The sequence below is a fragment of the Myotis nattereri genome (genome assembly GCF_964212035.1).
Source record: "Myotis nattereri genome assembly, chromosome: 10".
NCBI lineage: Eukaryota > Metazoa > Chordata > Mammalia > Chiroptera > Vespertilionidae > Myotis > Myotis nattereri.
In genome coordinates, this window is record NC_138085.1 from 40714723 (window position 1) to 40734157 (window position 19435).

General features: G+C 40.2%; 1 protein-coding gene across 1 annotated transcript in view; it reads left to right on the top strand.

Annotated features, from left to right (window-relative positions):
- Positions 1-19435, top strand: part of EXOC6B (exocyst complex component 6B) — a 530863-nt gene that overhangs the window by 307538 nt on the left and 203890 nt on the right. The window contains exons 17-18 of the mRNA XM_081101107.1: positions 6177-6311; positions 18524-18703. Of these exons, the coding sequence (XP_080957233.1) occupies positions 6177-6311; positions 18524-18703 (315 nt within the window). The remainder of the gene's footprint in view (positions 1-6176; positions 6312-18523; positions 18704-19435) is intronic.

Below are 19435 nucleotides of genomic sequence, written 5' to 3' on the forward strand. Positions count from 1 at the left end.
AGGTAAGTTTTGAAATATATTTTCTTTTCAAAATAAGATTTGAACCCTAGCCTGTTTGGCTCAGTGGATAGAGCGTTGGCCTGTGGACTGAAGGGTCCCGCGTTCAATTTTGGTCAAAGGGCACATGCCCAGGTTGCAGGCTCGATCCCCAGTAGGAGACATGCAGGAGGCAGCCGATCGATGTTTCTCTCTTATGATTGATGTTTCTATCTCTCTCTCCTTCTCCTTTCCTCTCTGAAATCAATAAAAATATATTAAAAATGAATAAATAAGATTTGAAATGAGTTTGAAAATAATACTTTTTCTGGACTTTTGTTCTTTCATGACGCTAATTTAAAACCATCAATATTATAGAGAGAAAGTAAATAACTACTAGTTTATGAATCACAGAATATCATTGAATTAGTTAAGTTTGGAAGAAAGTCTTAAGATGAATCAGAGGACCCCCTATTTATTTGTGGAGAATATATTGATAGAAAGGTTTAAGGTAAGAATTGGATTGAAAAGAACTTATTTATTATAGATAATAGACATATTTCACCTTCACTTTAAGTCCCTATTCAAATATTTCCTTAAGGAGGCCTTCCTTGACCACCCTGCCTCAAAAAAGGTCAGACCTGCCATCACCATGTAACTTCTTATTCTCACTTCTATTCCCAGTGCCTGACATTATACTATGAGTTTATGTGTATATATGTTTACTGTAATGCCATGAGGTCAGGGACTTTGTTTTGTGTATAATTTTGTACAGCTGTATCCCAATTCCTTGGCATATAGGAGTTCTTAGTTGATGAAAGAGAGAAGAAAGAAAAGCAAAAGAAAATAGGTAGGTAGGTTCTTAGAGTAAAATTAGAGAAATTCAGAATTTCTATTAGTGATTATTTCATGTTATTTATATTTTTATGATTAAAATAGTGCCCCAGGAGACCTGAATAAATGACCAGTGCTTTGCATTTACCCTTTGTTTTTAATATAATTTAGAATGCTTACATGGCTCTAGCCTTTGTTATTTATCTCCCACACACCATTTGTCTCCAACCCCTGTGGTTAAATAGCAATGATATTGCTAATATTATGTTAAAATATTTTATACTGAAATTTTGTCAAATATAAGCTTTGTACTAGACCATTGAATTTGGAACCAGTAGTTCCAAGTATTTTAGGTATTTTCCTTGGAGATGTTATAAAATCAGCAGTTAACATTCCTTTTTGTACTCTTGCAGGGGTGAAATGGAGATAAAAATTCCTTGAAGTCTTAGGGATCATGTTTTTGTGAGTGAGAATCAAGGCTGCTATTTAGTTCTTTATCTTCTTGCAAATATAGCAGTTGAGAAGCACTGGTGGTGTGGGGAGCAGTGTGACTTCTTATTTACTGGCTTTGATTTCATCCTTTTGGAGAGAATTTCCCAATTCTCTGCTTTGGGAAATAAGATAATATCAATTTTAATATAGGTAGATGTAAACACCCCAGAAGTAGTTTGTAATTGGGGACAGAAATTTGTTCTTGGAATTTAGTGCTTAGTTTTGAGCTATTGAAGATGATTAAGTCATTTTCTTTTCTGGAGTTTGTCAAGAATATGAACATCTATCTGTCATCATGGTTCAGGCTCTGCTGGGGTGTTTCATCAGAGTTGGAGAAGTGACTCCCACAGTCTACTCTGCCCTTACTCACTTGATTCTCTGTGATACTGGGAGAGACAGAAACATGTTCTGCTTCTTAATGATATTTTAACCAAAGCGACTTTGGTCACTTAATTGTGAGAAGTGGTTGTTTGCAATATAGTGTTTTCTTTTTTTGGACAATTCTCATCGAACTTTGCTTTATGTAAGATGTAACTAATATCTAATCTGTTGTTAGTTCCACGTCCTTGAAGCAATATTAAGGACAGTTTAGATTGCTGCAGTGATGTATTTTTGTAGTAGAGTGGGAAGTAGGGGTTAAAAATACCAAAGGAGCTCAAACTCTGATGGAAGTTGATATCTGAAATTGCTTCGTTTCATCCTTACGTTCAAAATTACCCCAAAGCATCTGGCTTCACATTTGTAATAAATGCCCTTGTAAGGATTTTGGTTAGCTGTCATTCAGGAGAAGAGACACTTAGACCTCATTAACAGACAATATTCCCTTTGAAAATGACATGGTATCTACTGTAATCCTAGAGTGTTTTAATAGTCTATTCTATGCTCAGCAATGAAACATTTCAGAAGTGACTGACAGCCAATTGATGTAATTCATGGTGATCTTTTGTGTTGACAGATCTTTAAAAAGTCATGGGAAATTACTACTGTACCCAGTGAAGCCGCCTCCTTTTTTTTTTTTTAAACTGACAATATCCTGCAAAACAGGACAATTTTCTCTTTGACTGCCACTGTTTTTTATTTCGATAACATGACACGATTTCTCCTTATTATTAGGATTATTTTTGATAGGTAGAATATGTTCTCGATAGGTAATGCTGACTTTAAAATAGAAATTCTTCAGTTCTCCAAATTAACTCGTACTTTTCTGACTTCCACATCAAGGCAACCTTGCTAATAGCCACTTTTGCACTCAGGAAAAAGAATGATTTAATTTAGACTATTAAAATCTTGAAAACTGATTTTAGTCCTCCTCAGAGGGAAAGACATGATGAAAGGAAAAGGATGACAAATTGCTATTTGGGTGTATGTTTTTTCTAGAGCACTCCAAAGCTAAAAGGCTGATGTTTGGGGTAATTTTATAGGAGGTCATATCTGTGTCTAAAACTCAAAGTCTCCAAATTCAAGCCATGGAATGAGTGGAAAGGGCCTAATGATGAATATGAACTTGTCTGATGAGTTGTGGAGAATAATACAGAGATCTAGTCCCAATGTTGCCCTAACTTTTCATCTTTGTTGGAACTGTATCTCTGAGTCTTTGCTCTTCGTCATTATGTTAAAAAATAACTGTTTTTCTCAGATCTTCCAGCTTATCCTTAGGGGAGTAGAAGGTATGTTTTCCCTCAGTCCAATCTGTTGCTAAAGCACTGTCATTATGAGTTGACATCAGTTTTTTTTGTTTTTTTTTGAGAAAAAACTATGTGCTATGTGCTATGTGCTGCTGAGGAGGTAAGGATGTACTACCTGATTATAGCCCTATTCGTATTTTTGTTTGATATTTCACAGAAATATCATTTGACTGTAAAAAGGTTTAATACCTCTCTTCATCTTTAGTTCTAATTTCCCCTTTGTGTCATCTACCCACTCTCGCCCCAGCTCACTATCTCACTAGACTAAAAGAAGGACCAAATTCATCTATTGTCTGATACACCAATACTCCCCCTACTTTCCACAACCCTGCCCCCAGAAAATAGTCTTATGAAAATGAAAAGTTAAAGATGTAGCCCTGGCTGGTTTGGCTCAGTTGTTGTAGTGTTGGGCTACGCAGTGATGGCGAACCTATAACACGCGTGTCAGAGGTGACATGCGAACTCATTTTTTTGGTTGATTTTTCTTTGTTAAATGGCATTTAAATATATAAAATAAATATCAAAAATATAAATCTTTGTTTTATTATGGTTGCAAATATCAAAAAATTTCTATATGTGACACGGCACCAGAGTTAAGTTAGGGTTTTTCAAAATGCTGACACGCCGAGCTCCAAAGGTTCGCCATCACTGTCCTATAGACTGAAGGGTCCTGGGTTCTGTTATGGTCAATGGCACATACCTTGGTTGCAGACTCCCCAGCCCTGGTCAGGGTGCATACAAGGGGCAACCAATCTATATATCTCTTTCACATCGATATTTCTCTCTCTCTTTTGTCTTTCCCCCTTCTTTCCATTCTCTCTAAGAATCAATGGGAAAAATATCCTTTTGTGAGGATTACAAAAATATATATATATCCTTTGGTGATGATTACAAAAAAAAAAAAAAAGAAGTTAAAGATGTAGAAGAGAGAGACACACAAAAAGGTTCCATTCTAATTTCTTTTTGTATTTTAAAATTTCTTTTAGATTCTGGGGACTGTGAATAGTTTTCATAGTTGAAATAAGTAGTAGTTATTTCTCCTTTTTATGGTATTTTTTTGCATAGAGTAGAATCAAACCATGGAGGGTTCTAGCTGGTGGAAGACCCAGAGTTTTACTTCAGCCTACTGTACTGACGCTGCAGCATGCCAGGGCTAGGGCTGCCAGCTGTGCTCTGCTTAGAGGCACTGTCAGAAGTCATGTAGATGAGCTCATTTGAGTCATATATCCATTTAGTTATATGATCTAGAGAAAATAATTTTACTTTTGTTATAGTAAAATGGAACTAATAATTATTCCCGCTTAATTTATTTCTGTAGGTTGCTGGGAAGACAATGTAAGAAAATGAATTGCGAAGTGCTTTACAAACATTAAATCTGTGTAGATAATAATAGTGATTCTTCCTTATTCTCCCCTCAAAGTAATTAATAGATTACTTTAATCTTACCAGCACTGTCTCCTTTAAGGATCTTTTCTATAAGAAAAGAGAAAGAGTATTAACTGAAGAAGATGAAATTTTCACAATAACTGTGAGTTAGAAGTTATTATTAACATTTTACAGGTAAAAACACAGGCTTAGAGAAGTTAAGAAGTGTCCTCAAGATCAAGAATTTGTACATTGTTAATCCCGTGGTTTCTCTGACTTCAGTGCCCGTGTTTTTTCTTCCATAGACTAATATAGTTTAACTAGGGGCCCGGTGCACAAAATTTGTGCACTGGGTGTGTGTGTGGGGTGTCCCTCAGCCCAGCCTGCCCCCTCTCACATACTGGGAGCCCTCAGGCGTTGACCCCCATCACCCTCCGATTGCCTGATCGGCCCCTTGCCCAGGCCTGACGCCTCCGCCAGAGGTGTCAGGCTTGGGCAGGGGACCCCCATCTCCCCCCGATCACTGGCTCTGGCCCCCGCCTAGGCCTGAGGCCTCTGACCCAGGAATCATGCCTGGGCAGGGGACCCCCATCTCCCTCTGATCGCTTGCTCCACCCCCCGCCCAAGCCTGACGCCTCTGACCCAGGCTTCAGGCCTGGGCAAGGGGACCATCATATCCCCCCAATCCCCGGCTCCGCCCCCCACCCAGGCCTGATGCCTCGGCCAGAGGAGTTGACCCTCATCACCCTCCGATCACCAATCACCGGATCGGCCCCTTGACCAGGCCTGAGGCCTCCGGCAGAGGTGTCAGGCCTGGGCAGGGGACCCCCAGCTCCCTGCGGTTGCAGGCTCTGCCCCTGCCCAGGCCTAACGCCTCTGGCCTAGGCGTCCGGCCCAGGCAGCGGGGACCTGCAGTGGCAGCCGGGGGCGCCGCGATTGTGGGCTTCGCTTTGGGCCCAGGCAAGGGACCCCTAGCTCCTGGGACTGGCAGCTTCGACCGTGCCCAGCTCCCATCGCTGGCTCCACCCCTACTTCCTGCTATCACTGGCCAGGGCGGCAAAGGCGCCTGATTCTCCGATCATGGCTGGGGGGGCAGGGCAAAGGCGGCCCCGGGGCCACCTTTGCCCTGCCCCCCAGCTCTTAGCTCCCCCCTGGGTTTCAGATCACTGTCAGTGGCAGGGGGCTTCTTCCTGCTTTCCCTTTCGCCTCCCTGCATTGTGCCTACATATGCAAATTAGCCGCCATCTTGTTGGCAGTTAACTGCCAATCTTAGTTGGCAGTTAACTGCCAATCTTAGTTGGCAGTTAATTTGCATATAGCCCTGATTAGCCAATGAAAACGGTATCGCCGTACGCCAATTACCATTTTTCTCTTTTATTAGTGTAGATGTAATGCAATCTAGTGCAACATCTCTCTGTTCATCATGCCTAATTTGAAAACTTTTTCTTGCCATTTCAATTATTCTTGTTCTTTTAGTGGAGTTTACTTATTTAATTTATTTGGCTGTTATTTAAGGCTAGGCATTATGCTAAACACTATTATTTTTTTTCTCTTAGTCTAGTCTTTTTTAAACAGAAGAAAACATGTGTTTAAAATAGAGTGACAAGAGCTCCTACAGATAGTGGGGGGAATACAAGATGTTCTTGGTAAGCAGAGAAAGCTTCATAGATGACGTAGTAACCCTGCTTTAAAATGCCTTTTGTAGAATGCAGATGACCTCTGCCATTATGCCTTTTGTTTTTCTTGTACCAGCAGATTCATATTGAGCCATTCATCCTAGGGTGAATAGTCAAATGATTCATGCATGTGCTTGCTATTTTCCAGCTTGTCCAGATTATTATCAATACAACACACTTGGAGAAATCCTGTAAGTACTTGGAAGAATTCATCACCAATATCACTAATGTGCTTCCAGAGACAGTCCATACCAGCAAGCTATATGGCACCACGACTTTTAAGGTGAGAGGCCCTGCAGCAGGCAAGCATAGTCTGGGCTATTCTACCTAGTATGGCTTTGTTTCTTCTAGGTTGCATAGCAGTATGCTATCCTTTTATCCCCTTTCCCTATTTATTGGTTCCTTGTCTTGAGAGTAGATTTAAGAGCAGAAATCAAATTTGATTTCCATTGCTTATTAAATTTTATGAAAGATAAAAATTGTTGGAATTATCTTCTCTTTTTTCTGTTATAAGAAAAAAACATGAGGAACATCCTGAATTGCCAAAGCAATCTTGAGAAAGAAAGCAGGAGGCATCATGCTTCCTGATTTCAAATTATATTACAAAACTGTAGTAATCAAAACAGTATGGTATTGGCATAAAAATAGACACACAGTCAATGGAACAAAATAGAGAGCCCAGAACTAAACCCACGCATATAAGGTCAATTAATTTTCAACAAAGGAGCCAAGACTTTAAGATGGGGAGAGGGCAGTATCTTCAAAAAAATGGTGTTGGCAAAATGGGACAGTCACATGCAAAAGGATGAAACTACACCCCTATCTTATACCAAAAATCAGCTTAAAATAGATTAGAAAGACTTGAATGTAAGGCTGAAACTAGGAAAGTCAGAGAAAAAAACATAGCAAGTAAGCTCCTTGATATTGGTTGTAGCAGTAATTTTCCATTTGACACCAAAAGCATAAATAAAGCAACAAAAGCAAGGATAGACAGGTGGGACTTCATCAAGCTAAAAAACTTCTGTATAGTAAAGGAAATCTTCAATAATATGAAAAAGCAACTGATGGAAAGGGAGAGAATATTTGTAATTCATATATCTGATAATGGGTTAATATCCAAAATATATAAAGGACTTTTACCACTCAGTAGTGAAAAAATTCAAACAACTCAATTAAATGTTTATGGGCAGAGGAACTGAATAAACATTTTTCTAAAGAAGACGTAGAAATGGCCAACAGGTAATTGAAAAAACTGTTCAACATCACTAGTCTTCAAGGAAATGCAGATGACAACCACAATGAGATATCACCTCACACCTGTTAGAATGGGTGTCATCAAAAATAAAGAGGTAACAAATGCTGACAAGCATGTGGAGAAAACCCTTGCATACTGTTGGTGGAACTTTTACCTGGTACAGCTACTATGGAAAACAGTATGGAAATTTCTCAAGAAATTAAAAATAGTACTATCATATGATCCCATGATCTCACTTCTGGGTGTATATTCAAAGAAATCAAAAACATCTTCAAGAGATATCTATACTTCCATTTTCACTGCAGAATTATTTGCGATAGCTAAGACCTGGAAACAACCTAAGTGTCCATCAACAGATGAGTGGATAAAGAAAATGTGGTGCATGTATACAAAGAAATATTATTTAGCCATGAAAAATAAGGAAAACCTGCCACTGTGACAACATAGACGAACTTTGAGGCATTATGCTAAGTAAATAAGCCAGAGAATGACAAATACTGCATGGTATCACTCATATGTGGAATCTTTTTCATAAAAGTCAAACTCATAGACACAGAGAATAGAAAAGTTTTTGCCAGGGACTGAGAGAAATAGAAATTGGTAAAAGGGTACAAAATTTCAGCTATAAGATGAATGAGGGTTGAGGATCTAATATAAAATGTGGTGAATATAGTTGATAATACTGTATTGTATAACTAAAATTTGATGAGAATAAAATATAAATGTTTCTATTAAAAAAACTATGTGTGGAGATGAATGTATTGACTAACTAGATGTGGGTATTCTTTCACAATATAAACATACTAGAGGTCCAATGCACAAAATTCGTGCAAGGAGCTTGGTCCTCGCAGCCCCAGCTGCCAAGAGGCCCTGTGGCTCTACCCACTGGTCATTCTGTAAGGTCATTGTGGAAGGTCGTTCTGCCATCTGGTCTAATTAGCATAGTAGCTCTTTATTACTATACTAGAAGCCTAGTCTGAGAAATTGCGTAGCCCCGCCCACTTACACACACCCCGCTGCGCTCACAGCCCCACCCACCCGTGCTGGTCTTTGGTCGTTACAGTGTTAAGGCCACAGGCCTTTTATAATATTGACTAGAGGCCCGGTGCATGAAATTCGTGCACAGGGTGGGGGGGGGGGGGAGGTTGCCTCAGCACAGCCTGCACCCTTTCCAATCTGGGACCCCTTGGGGGATGTCCGACTGCTGGACATTCCTCTCACAACCCGGATCACTGGCTCCTAACTGCTAACCTGCCTGCCTGCCTGAACACTCCTAACTGCCCCCCATGCTGGTCTGGTCAACCCTAACTACCCCCCGCCCCCTGCTGGCCTGATCACCCCTTACTGCCCCCATTCCAGCCTGGTTGCCTTCAACTGCCCCCCATGCCGGCCTGGTCACCCCCAACTGCCCCGCACACTGGCCTGGTCACCCCTCACTGCCCCCCTCTGCCAGCCTGGTCGCCCCTCACTGCTGCCCCCCGCCAGCCTGGCCACCCCCATCTGCAGCCCCTACGGGCCTGGTCACCCCACGCAGCCTGCTTTTCGGTCATTTGGTCACCCCCAACTGCCCCTGCTATGGGCCTGGTTGCCCCACACAACCTGTTTGGTCGTCAGTTCAGTTGTGATGGTCACTTAGGCTTTTATATATGTATACTAGAGGCCTGGTGCACAAATTTGTGCACTGGTGGGGTCCCTCTGGGTGGCCTGCCGAGATTGGACCCCAGCTCATGCCCCCAGCCTTGCAGCCCCAGCTCTTGCCCCCAGCCTCACAACCCTACAGCCCCACCTGGCACCCCCATCTTGGCCTGGTGCCGCCACCTCAACTGCTCCACCATCCTGCCTGCAGGGCAATTGATCAAGGCCCATTGGGGCTGGGCCCCCTGCCTGGGTCTCTCAGTGCCTGGTCACCATCTGCGGGGCGATCAGCTGATACCTGCAATGTTCCGTGCCACCCCCTGGTGGTCAGCACACATCATAGCAAGCGGTCAAACTCCCAGTTGAACGACCGCCCCAGGGATAATTTGCATATTAGGCTTTTATTATACAGGATAGGTAGGACTAGGGGCCCAGTGCATGAATTCATGCACGTTGAAAAGAACTGTGGGCTGCAAGGCTGTGGTGATCACAGGGGCAGGTCTCGGCCCATCCTCTGTGCCCTCACCAGGCCCCTCCTGCCGTGGCCGTTGGTCTCCTGTCTACCATCAGCCCTGCTCCTGCCGCTGCTGCTCCCATGCACTGGCTGGCCCCACTTGCACCCACTGACGGTGTGGAGCGATGGGGCTGGTGCCAGCAGCAGGTGCGAGCGGGGCCGGTAACAGCAGTAGGTGTGAGTGGCGGCTATGGCTCCAGCAGTGGGTGTGAGCAGGGCCAGTGCCAGAAGCAGGTGTGTGCACAAGGCAGGACCATGGCACATGAGAGCAAAGAATTTTAAGTAACCAACAGAGGCTGCCCTGATGACAGTGACCGGTGCCCCGCCTTGGTCTGGTGCCCCCGCTCACTTGCTCCATCATCCTGCTGTGACCAATGCCCGCCATGTTCTGTGCTCTTTTGCCTGCTGCCGAGGCCTGCCATGTTCTGCGCGTGCCCCCTGCTGGTCAGCACATGTCATCGCAACCGGTTCAGTTGTTCCACCATTCGGACTATCTGCATATTAGCCTTTTATATATAGGACTAGAGGCCCGGTGCACAAAAATTTGTGCACTCGGGGGGGGGGGGGGAGGCGGTCCCTCAGCCCGGCCTGTGCCCTCTCGCAGTCTGGTACCCCTCAGGGGATGACCACCTGCTGGCTTTGGCCCGCTCTCCGGGGGATTGGGCCTAAAATGGCAATCAGACATCCCTCTGGCAGCCCAGCAGCCCTCAGGGATGTCCACTTGCCAGTGGGGAGCAGGCCTAAACTGCAGTCGGACATCCTTAGCGCTGCTGAGGAGGCAGGAGAGGCTCCCTCCACAACCGCTGTACTGGCAGCCGTCAGCCTGGCTTGTGGCTGAGCAGAGCTCCCCCATGTGATAGCGCCCAGACCACCAGAGGGCAGCTCCTGCATTGAGCGTCTGCCCCCTGGGGGTCAGTGTGTGTCATAGTGACCAGTCATTCCTAGTCTTTCTGCTGTTAGGGTCAGTTTGCATATTACCCTTTTACTATATAGGATAGAGGCCTGGTGCATGGGTGGGGGCCGGCTGGTTTGCCCTGAAGGGTGTCCCGGATCAGGGTGGGGGTCCCACTTGGGTGCATGGCCAGTCTGGGTGAGGGGCTGAGGGCCGTTTTCAGGCTGACAGATGACTGAAGCTCCCATCCTCTCCTTGTTTTCTTTTTTTTTTTTTTTCTTTTGGGATTTATTTACCTTCTATGGCTGTCACTGGAGCTGAGAGCCGGCTTTAGCTCTGAGGCTCGGCTCCAGCTCTTAGACCTCGGCTGCTGAAAGCAGGTATTTGGGTTTGTTTGGCTTCTATAATTGAAACACTGTTGCAGCTCCAGCTCTGACGGCTGAAAGCAGGTTTCTGGGGTTTGTTTAGCTTCTATAATTGCAACATTGTTTCTTAGAGTGCAGTTCAGAGGCTGGCAGCGGCAGGCGGAGAACCTTGGCTTCCTCCATCACTGGAGCAAGCAAGCCTCCTATTCGCTTCAGCTGCCTGGCTGTCAGCCACCATCTTGGTTGGCATTTAATTTGCATATCTCACTGATTAGCCAATGGGAAGGGTAGCGATGTTACAGTTAATTACCATGTTTCTCTATTATTAGATAGGATATCAAATCACTATATGTCCATTTTATTTTAAAGAGCTTATAATTTTATTTTCAGTAGTACCTCAATTAGACTGAAAAAGGATAAATGATAAAGGATAAAAATGAATTGGTCAACCACAAAATATTCTTTAGGTAGGTCAGCTTCTAGATGAGTCACATGTTCAAGGTGTGACCATGGCTTGTTTCAAATTACCTATAAAATTACTTAAAACAAAGTTTATTATTTACGATATTATGTGTGTATCATTACTTATAAACTTTTCAGTCATTTTTTTTATTATGTTAATATTGATACTCTTTTAGTGAGGAAAGGGCTTATTTAATTCCCCTGCCAGCCTAGTTGCCCCACGCAACTAGTTTGGTCATCTATGGCTCAGTGGTTGAGCATAGACCAGGGGTGGGCAAACTTTTTGACTCGAGGGCCACAATGGGTTCTTAAATTGGACTCAGAAGAAGGAGCTGTGGCCGTGTTTCCCGACGTTGCCATGTTAACACTGCTGCTAGTGAAGGAGCGGAGGGGAGAGCAAGAGAATCCTCCGCTCTTTCGGCTCCGCAGGCCGGATAGAACAGCCGAACGGGACGGATCCGGCCCGCGGGCCGTAGTTTGCCCATGGCTGGCATAGACCAATGCACCAGGAAGTTGATGGTTTGACTCCCTGTCAGAGCACATGCCCATGTTGCGAGCTCGATCCCCAGTTAGGGGGTGTGAAGGAAGCAGCCAATCAATGTTCCTCTCTTATCAATGTTTCTATCTCTCCCTCTCCCTTCCCCTCTCTCTCAAAACTCAGTACAAACATTTTTAAAAACAAACAAAAAATAAATAAAAAGGCCCCAAGAATGATTATGGAAATATGACAAAAGCTTTAAGAACTTCAGAATAAATGACCCTAGGCAATTTAATAAGAATTGTAATTACTCTTAAATATTAGCATTATTATGGAGCATGGGTAATATTGTATCCAAAATATATCCAGCACTGGCTGGTGTGGCGAAATGATTAGAATGTCAGCACCCACACACAAGGGTCTTGGGTTTGATTCCCAGTCAAGGGCACATACCTGGGTTGCAGGTTTAATCCCCGGCCCTAGTTGGGCAAATACAGGACACAACCAAGTGATGTCTGTCTGTCTGTCTGTCTGTCTCTCTCTCTCTCTCTCTCTCTCTCTCTCTCTCTCTCTCACCCTCCCTCCCTTCCTTCCTTCCTTCCCTTCAACTCTCTAAAATCAATGGAAAAAATACCCTCAGCTGAAGATTAACATATATTTTCCCTTGATTTACTGTGGAAGCCAAAATATCTCTAGGAGAGAAAATGTAGGGGCGCGGGCGGGGAGTGGGACTATAGTTAAGTGTTCAGCAGAGAATAAAGCATTAGAGAAAACAGGATCATTTATACTTGTGTATCATATGGGGAATATGTAATAGGTACTTCTACTCTTCCCCTAATCTATCTCAATTTTTTTATTTCAAGGGCTTTTCAGACTATGGTCAGATATCCTCTCAGAGAATGACTTGTATATTTCGTTGTTGCTTTAGCATTAAAATCGCTGAGGGAAAATTAAAGGCAGACAGGAAGCCATAGGGGTTGAGCAGCCAGTTAAGTGCTTAGTAAAGGAGAGGTTCTGGAGACCATGAAAGGTCATGTCGACAGTGCTTATTGGAAACACTGGTTGCGTAAAACACGTTGGGAGTTTATTTTTACCAGATCATTTCAGACCAGCTAACTCAGAACTCAGTGTAAACATGGCAATTATAACAGCTACATGTTGTGTATTTTCCTAAGCTACTGTTTCCAGAAAACTTTCCCTTGCAGATGGAAATCTTTATGCTGAAAAAGGGGCAAGAAGAATTAGGAGGTCTTCAAGGTATTTTCTTGCAGTGTTCCCTTCTCTTGCCATACGCGTCATAATTTTTTCATTGCTTTCCTTGTTCATAAGAATGTCTTCATTCCCTTACAAAATTGAATGAAGGTATTTATTCATTTACTCCATCGCAAATATTGTTTGTATACTTACTATGCAATAATGTGTTAGATTCTTAGAGAAAAAAATAATTCTTAGTCCTTAGAGTTTATAATCTACACAGACGTCAGAGCCTGTAAGTTCTATACAGAACAACGTGAGAAGTACTAGGATAATACATTATATACATTAAATCTCTGATTGATTCTACAAGTTTCTATAAAGCATCCACTACATACCAGGCAATTTATAGGTATGAACTAAATAAACAAGTGTTATATGCTAGTTGACTAATGGGGATGATAGTTCATAAACACACACACACAAAATCTAATTTAATGTCAGGGAATGGTAAAAAGTAGGAAGAAAAATAAGTGACCTGAATGAAATGAGAATGGAATCATTTGAATTTCTGATAGCATTTTGGTCAGAGGGAGCTGTACAATAGTAGGCATTGGTGTGTTCAAGGAGTATAAAGAGGTCAGTCAGCAGTGATGTGTCTATCATTGGTGGTAGGAGTGATAAGAGATCAGATAGGAGTCAGATAATTTCTAGCCTTGTAGGTCACAGGAAATACATAAGATTTTATCCTGGAATGAAATTTGAGGCCATTAGAAGATGGAAGTGATAAATGGATTTATATATTGGTGGTAACGTTGGTTACTGTGTGGAAGGCAAATACATCGTGGATCAGTAGGGTTGAAGAAGAGAGCCCAATTTGGAGATTATTGCAGCAGTCCAGGTAAGAGACAGTGTTCACTTGAATTACAGTGGTGGGGATGGAAATGGTCAGAAATATTTTTAAAGGAAGAGATGGCAAGTTTATTGTTGGATTGGATATGGGGTTATAAGAGAAAGAGTAGAGTCTAAGATTTTTGAACTAAGCAAACTTAGTTCAATGATTCAAACACACACACACACACACACACACACACACACACACACACCAAAACAGTAACCACAAAAATTTATCTGCACAATTAAAGGTAAAAGTAAAGAGAAGAAAGCAAGGATGATTAGTGTTAGAATATTATCTAAAATTATTTACAAATAGCTCAAATGAGAAAAAAATGTATGAGCATTTAAAAAGATACTAAAAAGGAAGTTATAAGTCAACATCTCTTCCTGCTAACATCTCTTAGAAGGCCCCTATATCAGTAATTGACAAATGTGGGAGGCAGACAATCAGTAAGGATATAGTTGAACTGAATAGTACAATCAACCAACTGGGTCAAGTTGAATACTTTATCTAAAAACAGTGAATGCACATTCTTCTCAAGATATTAAGAACATCCACCAAGACAGACCATGTTTAGGTAATAATACACACCATAACAAATTTTAATGAATAGAAATCATACAAAGCTTGCTCTTAGACTACATAGAATTAAACTATGGAAATAATTAACAGAAAGATAGCAGAACATTCCCCAAATATTTGGAGATAACCAACACACTTCAAAATAACACTTGGGTCAAAGAAAAAGTCTCAAGAGACATTAAAAAGTATTTCCAATAGAATGAAAATTAAATACAGCTTTTCAAAATTTGTGGCATCAGTGAAAACAGTGCTTAGAGAGAAATGTATACCATTAATTGTATATATTTGAAAGAAATAAATTTCTAATAGCAATCATCTAAGCTCCTACCTTAGGAAACTAGAAAAATAGAGCAAATTAAATGCAAGCGAATCTTTAAAAAAAAAAATAGAGCAGAAATTAGAATGGAAAATCCAAAGAGAAAATTGGTGAAACCAAACACTGATTCTTAGAAAGATCCATAAAATTAAACCTTGAGCCAGGCTAAGAATAAAATAGAGAAGACACAAGTATTAATATCATAAATGAAAGAGGAGCCATCACTATTGATTCCATGTACATTAAAAGAGTAATAAAGGAATATTGTGAATAACTCTATACCTATAGTTTTATAGTGATGAATAAATGTGGGGTGATATATGTGCTAATTGATGTGGGGAATCCTGTTTCGATGTATACCTATATCTAATCCTTCCATAGTACATTCTAGATATCTTACAATTTTGTCAATAATACCCTAACAAAGCTGAAGTAGAGGCAATACTTCCTTCCTCATTGTTTGAGGCCAGGATAACTCTCATACCAACCAAACATTTCAAGAAAGGGAATTGACAAACCAATATAACTTATGAATATAGATGCAAAAATACTTAGCAAAATATTAACAAATTGAATTCAACATGTATCAGAAGCATACACAGTTGACTCTTGAACAGTTATAGGGGTTATGGGCTGACCCCCTGAATAGTCGAAAATATGTGTTATAACTTTTGACTCACCAAAAACTTAACAACTAACAGCCTACTGTTTGACCAGGAACCTTAATCATAAACAGTCAATTAACACATATTTTAAATGTTGTATGTATTATATATGTATTACTACAATGAAGTAAGCTAGGGAAAGGAAAATGTTATTAAAATCACAAAGAAAAGAAAACATATTTATAGTATTTATTGGGGAAAAAATCCACATTTAAGTGGACCCAAACAGTTCAAGGGTCAACTGTGCAGTGCAACCAGTTGGCATTTATTTCAACTGCAAGGCTCATCCAGCATTCAGAAATCAGTGAATATGATCAATCACATCAGTGGGCTAAAGAAGGAAAATCAATCATTTCAGCAGATGCAGAAAAAGCATTTGACAGTATCTAGCATCTATTCATGATAAAACCTCTCAGCAACCTAGAATGGAAATTTCCTAAACATCTTCAGAAGCTGTATAGCTAACAACATACTTGATAGTGAGAAACCAGAAGCTTTCCTCCTAAAATCAGGAAAAAGGAAGGGATCCCCTCTATTCAGCATGCGATAGGACAGGAAATATAAGATCTACAGATTGAGGAGGTAGAAATAAAACTGACTTGTTTGCAAATGACATGGTTGTCTATGTTGAAAATAAGAAAGAATTGACAACAACAACAAAGAAAACACTTTTCACAAACTCTACCAGAACTGATAACTGTATATTAACCCTATATACTCAACCGTGCTGTATTCAAATGTCAGTCTGGTAGAGAATAGCAATGTTGAGGATACAAGGTTAACATACAGAAGTCCTTCGTTTTCTTATTATACTAGTAATAAACAGCTGGAATTTGTCATTAAAACACTATATCATTTACATTAACATAAAAAACAAATATGTATAACTCTAAAAAAATAAAAAAGGTCTATGTGAGGAAACCTATAAAACTCTGATGAAAAGAAATCAAAGAATAATGATCTAAATCAGTAGTCAGCAAACTGTGGCTCGAGAGCCACATGTGGCTCTTTGGCCCCTTGAGTGTGGCTCTTCCACAAAATACCGACTTCTGCGCATGGGCCATGAAGTTTCAATCGCACTGTACGTGTGCGCCCACACGTGGTATTTTGTGGAAGAGCCACACTCAAGGGGCCAAAGAGCCGCATGTGGCTCGTGAGCCACAGTTTGCCAACCACTGATCTAAATAAATGTAGATATGTTCCTTATTTATGGATAGGGAACATTCAATATTTTATCAAGGTATCAGTTCTTCCTAACTTGATATATAGATTTGAGATAATTGCAGTCCAAATTCCAGCAAGTCATTTAGTGTATATTGGAGAAAGGAGTCTTTTTAATAAGTATTGTTAAAACATCTGGACATCCACATGGAAAAAAGAGGAAAAAATGAATCTAGACACAGATCTTACATTTTTCACAAAAATTAATTCAAAATGGATCACAGACTTACAAGTAAACACAAAACTATAAAATGCCTAGAAAATAATATAAGGGAAAATCTTGATGACCTTTCATTTGGCTATGACTTTTTAGCTAAAACACCAAAAACATAATGTACCAAAGGTAATATTAAGTTGGACTTCATTAAATTGAAACCTTCTGCTCTGGGAAAGACACTGTTAAGAGAATGAGAAGACAAGCCACAGACTGGGAGAAACTATTTGTAAAATGCATATCTCATAAAGGACTTACATCCAAAATATACAGAGAACTGGTAAAACTCAACAAGTAAACAACCCAATTTGAAAATGGGCAAACAATCTGAACAGACACCTCATGAAAGAATGGAGAGGGAATATTAAAATAAAATGAGATACCACTACACAGCTGTTATAATGACCGAGAGCACCAAATGCTGGAGCAACAGCAGTTCTCAGTCATGCCGTTTTGGAAGATGGGTTGGTCAGTTGCTTAAAGGTTGAACATAGTCTTGCCATGCAATCCACCAGTCATGCTCCTTGGTATTAACCAAGTGAGTTGAAAACCTAAGACACACAAGTACTTACACATGAATGCTTAAATAAGTTTTTTTCATAGTAACCAAAACTTGAAGCTACAATGATGTCCTTCCAGAAATGAATGGGTAAACAAACTGACACATCCAGACCGTGGAATGTTGTTGTTCAGTTATGAAAAGGAATGAACTGTCAAGCCAGGAAAAGACATGCAGGAAGCCTGAATGTACATTGCTAAATAAAAGAAACCAATCTGAAAAGCTACATCTATTCAACATCCTATTCAGTCATACAATATATCATACGATTCCAAGCATATGACACTCTGGAAAAGGCAAAGTTATAGAGAAAGTAAAAGGATCAGTGGTTGCAGGATTCAGGGGATGAGTGAAGAAGGGATGAATAGGTAGAATTGAATGGATTTTTAGGGCAGGGAAACTATTCTTTATGATACTGTATGGTGAATGTATAACATCATGAATTTCTTAGAAGCCATAAAACTGTACAATATAGAGTAATCCCTAATTCAAAACTATGGGCTTTAGTTAGTAATAAATTGTCAATATTGGTTCATCAATTGTAATAAATGTACGACACTAATGCAAGATGTTTTAATAGGGGAAACAGTGCGAGGAAGATAGGGAGGCAGTATATGTGACTGCTCTGTACTTTCTGCTCAGTTTTCTTTAAGCCTAAATTTCTAAAATAAAATGTTTATTAATGAAAAGAAAATATTTAGTAAAATGGGAATTTCAGGATAGTTGATTATCATATAAGTTAATTGTCATGCTTGTAGATTATTATATAAATATGTAAAGAACTAAGCACAGAAATGTCCATGGAAGCAGTATTCATATAAGTCAACATGATAAGTGCCTATATTATAATATGTAAATACACTGCAAAATAAGTACCACAAAAAAGGTGAAAATGGAGAGTGATATTACAGGAAGGGAGGATCTTGGAGTCCCAGAAGAGATGAAAGGGAATGGAATTCTGAGAGTGAGTGTAATTTTGAACAAAGATATGAAAGTGAAAAAGGATGCACGTAGCTAAGGACAGTGCCAGTTTTTCTTTTTGGTGAAGCAAAATAATAGTTTGCCCTGCAGACACAAAATAGGACATATTTCACTGTGCTTTTGGAAAAAGAAAAATTCATGGAATATTACTTAATATCCCCAATTCCATTATTTAGTGGATATGTGTGCAATGTTTCCAAGCAGATATTTCTGGTATGCTTATACTAAAAGTCTGAATGATTTTAAAAATTTCATATTTCACAGGATGCCAGACATGCAGCTGAAGAAGAGATTTATACCAACTTAAATCAGAAGATTGACCAGTTTCTCCAGCTGGCCGACTATGATTGGATGACAGGAGATTTGGGAAACAAAGCTAGTGACTACCTAGTCGACCTCATTGCCTTTCTACGCAGCACCTTTGCTGTATTCACACACCTTCCTGTAAGTGACAGTTGCTTTACTTTGCCCATCATGTAGAAAAATGTTCTCTTAAAATTGAGTTTGGTGAAAAATTTTTGTCTGTTTCTGGAAGCTCTTTAGGTTATAAAAGCTCACTCTATAATTATCATCCCTTAACAAGATTTAGAGATATCTTTTATTATTTTTTCATTTAATTTTATATTTTGTTTATTCTAAAAATAGTCCGTAACGTTATGTCTACTTATAGTCCTTCCAACTTAAGGGTAATTAGTACAAACACATAGTGAATGCCTTGGTGGAAATAGAAGAGAAATTTAGGAGTTAGGATTTCAGATATGTATTTTTTAGTCTTAGAATGTGCATTTAATTTTTTTATAATCTCAAATTTTCTGCTAAGACTCTCCATCTTTTTATTTAATTTTTCTCTTTTCTTGAGCTATGTAATCACAGTTATTTTAAAGTCATTGTTTAAAAATGCTAATGTGTGCTTTACCTACATATTGGTGGATTTCTTTCTGATCCTTTTTTTTTTTTTTTCTTGATTATCGGTAACATTTCCCTATCTCTACTAATTACTTTCTGGTTGACATAAAGTCCTGTGTTTAAAATATGTAGAGGTTTCTGGTGCTATCATCTCCCACCAGGTTTGGTTTACTTTTTTTGTTTATTAAGTAGGTAGAATGGATGGGTGAGTTGTGGTTTGAGCCTCATCACCTTAATCCAATCATGGGCTGATCTGGGTCAAGCTTGGAT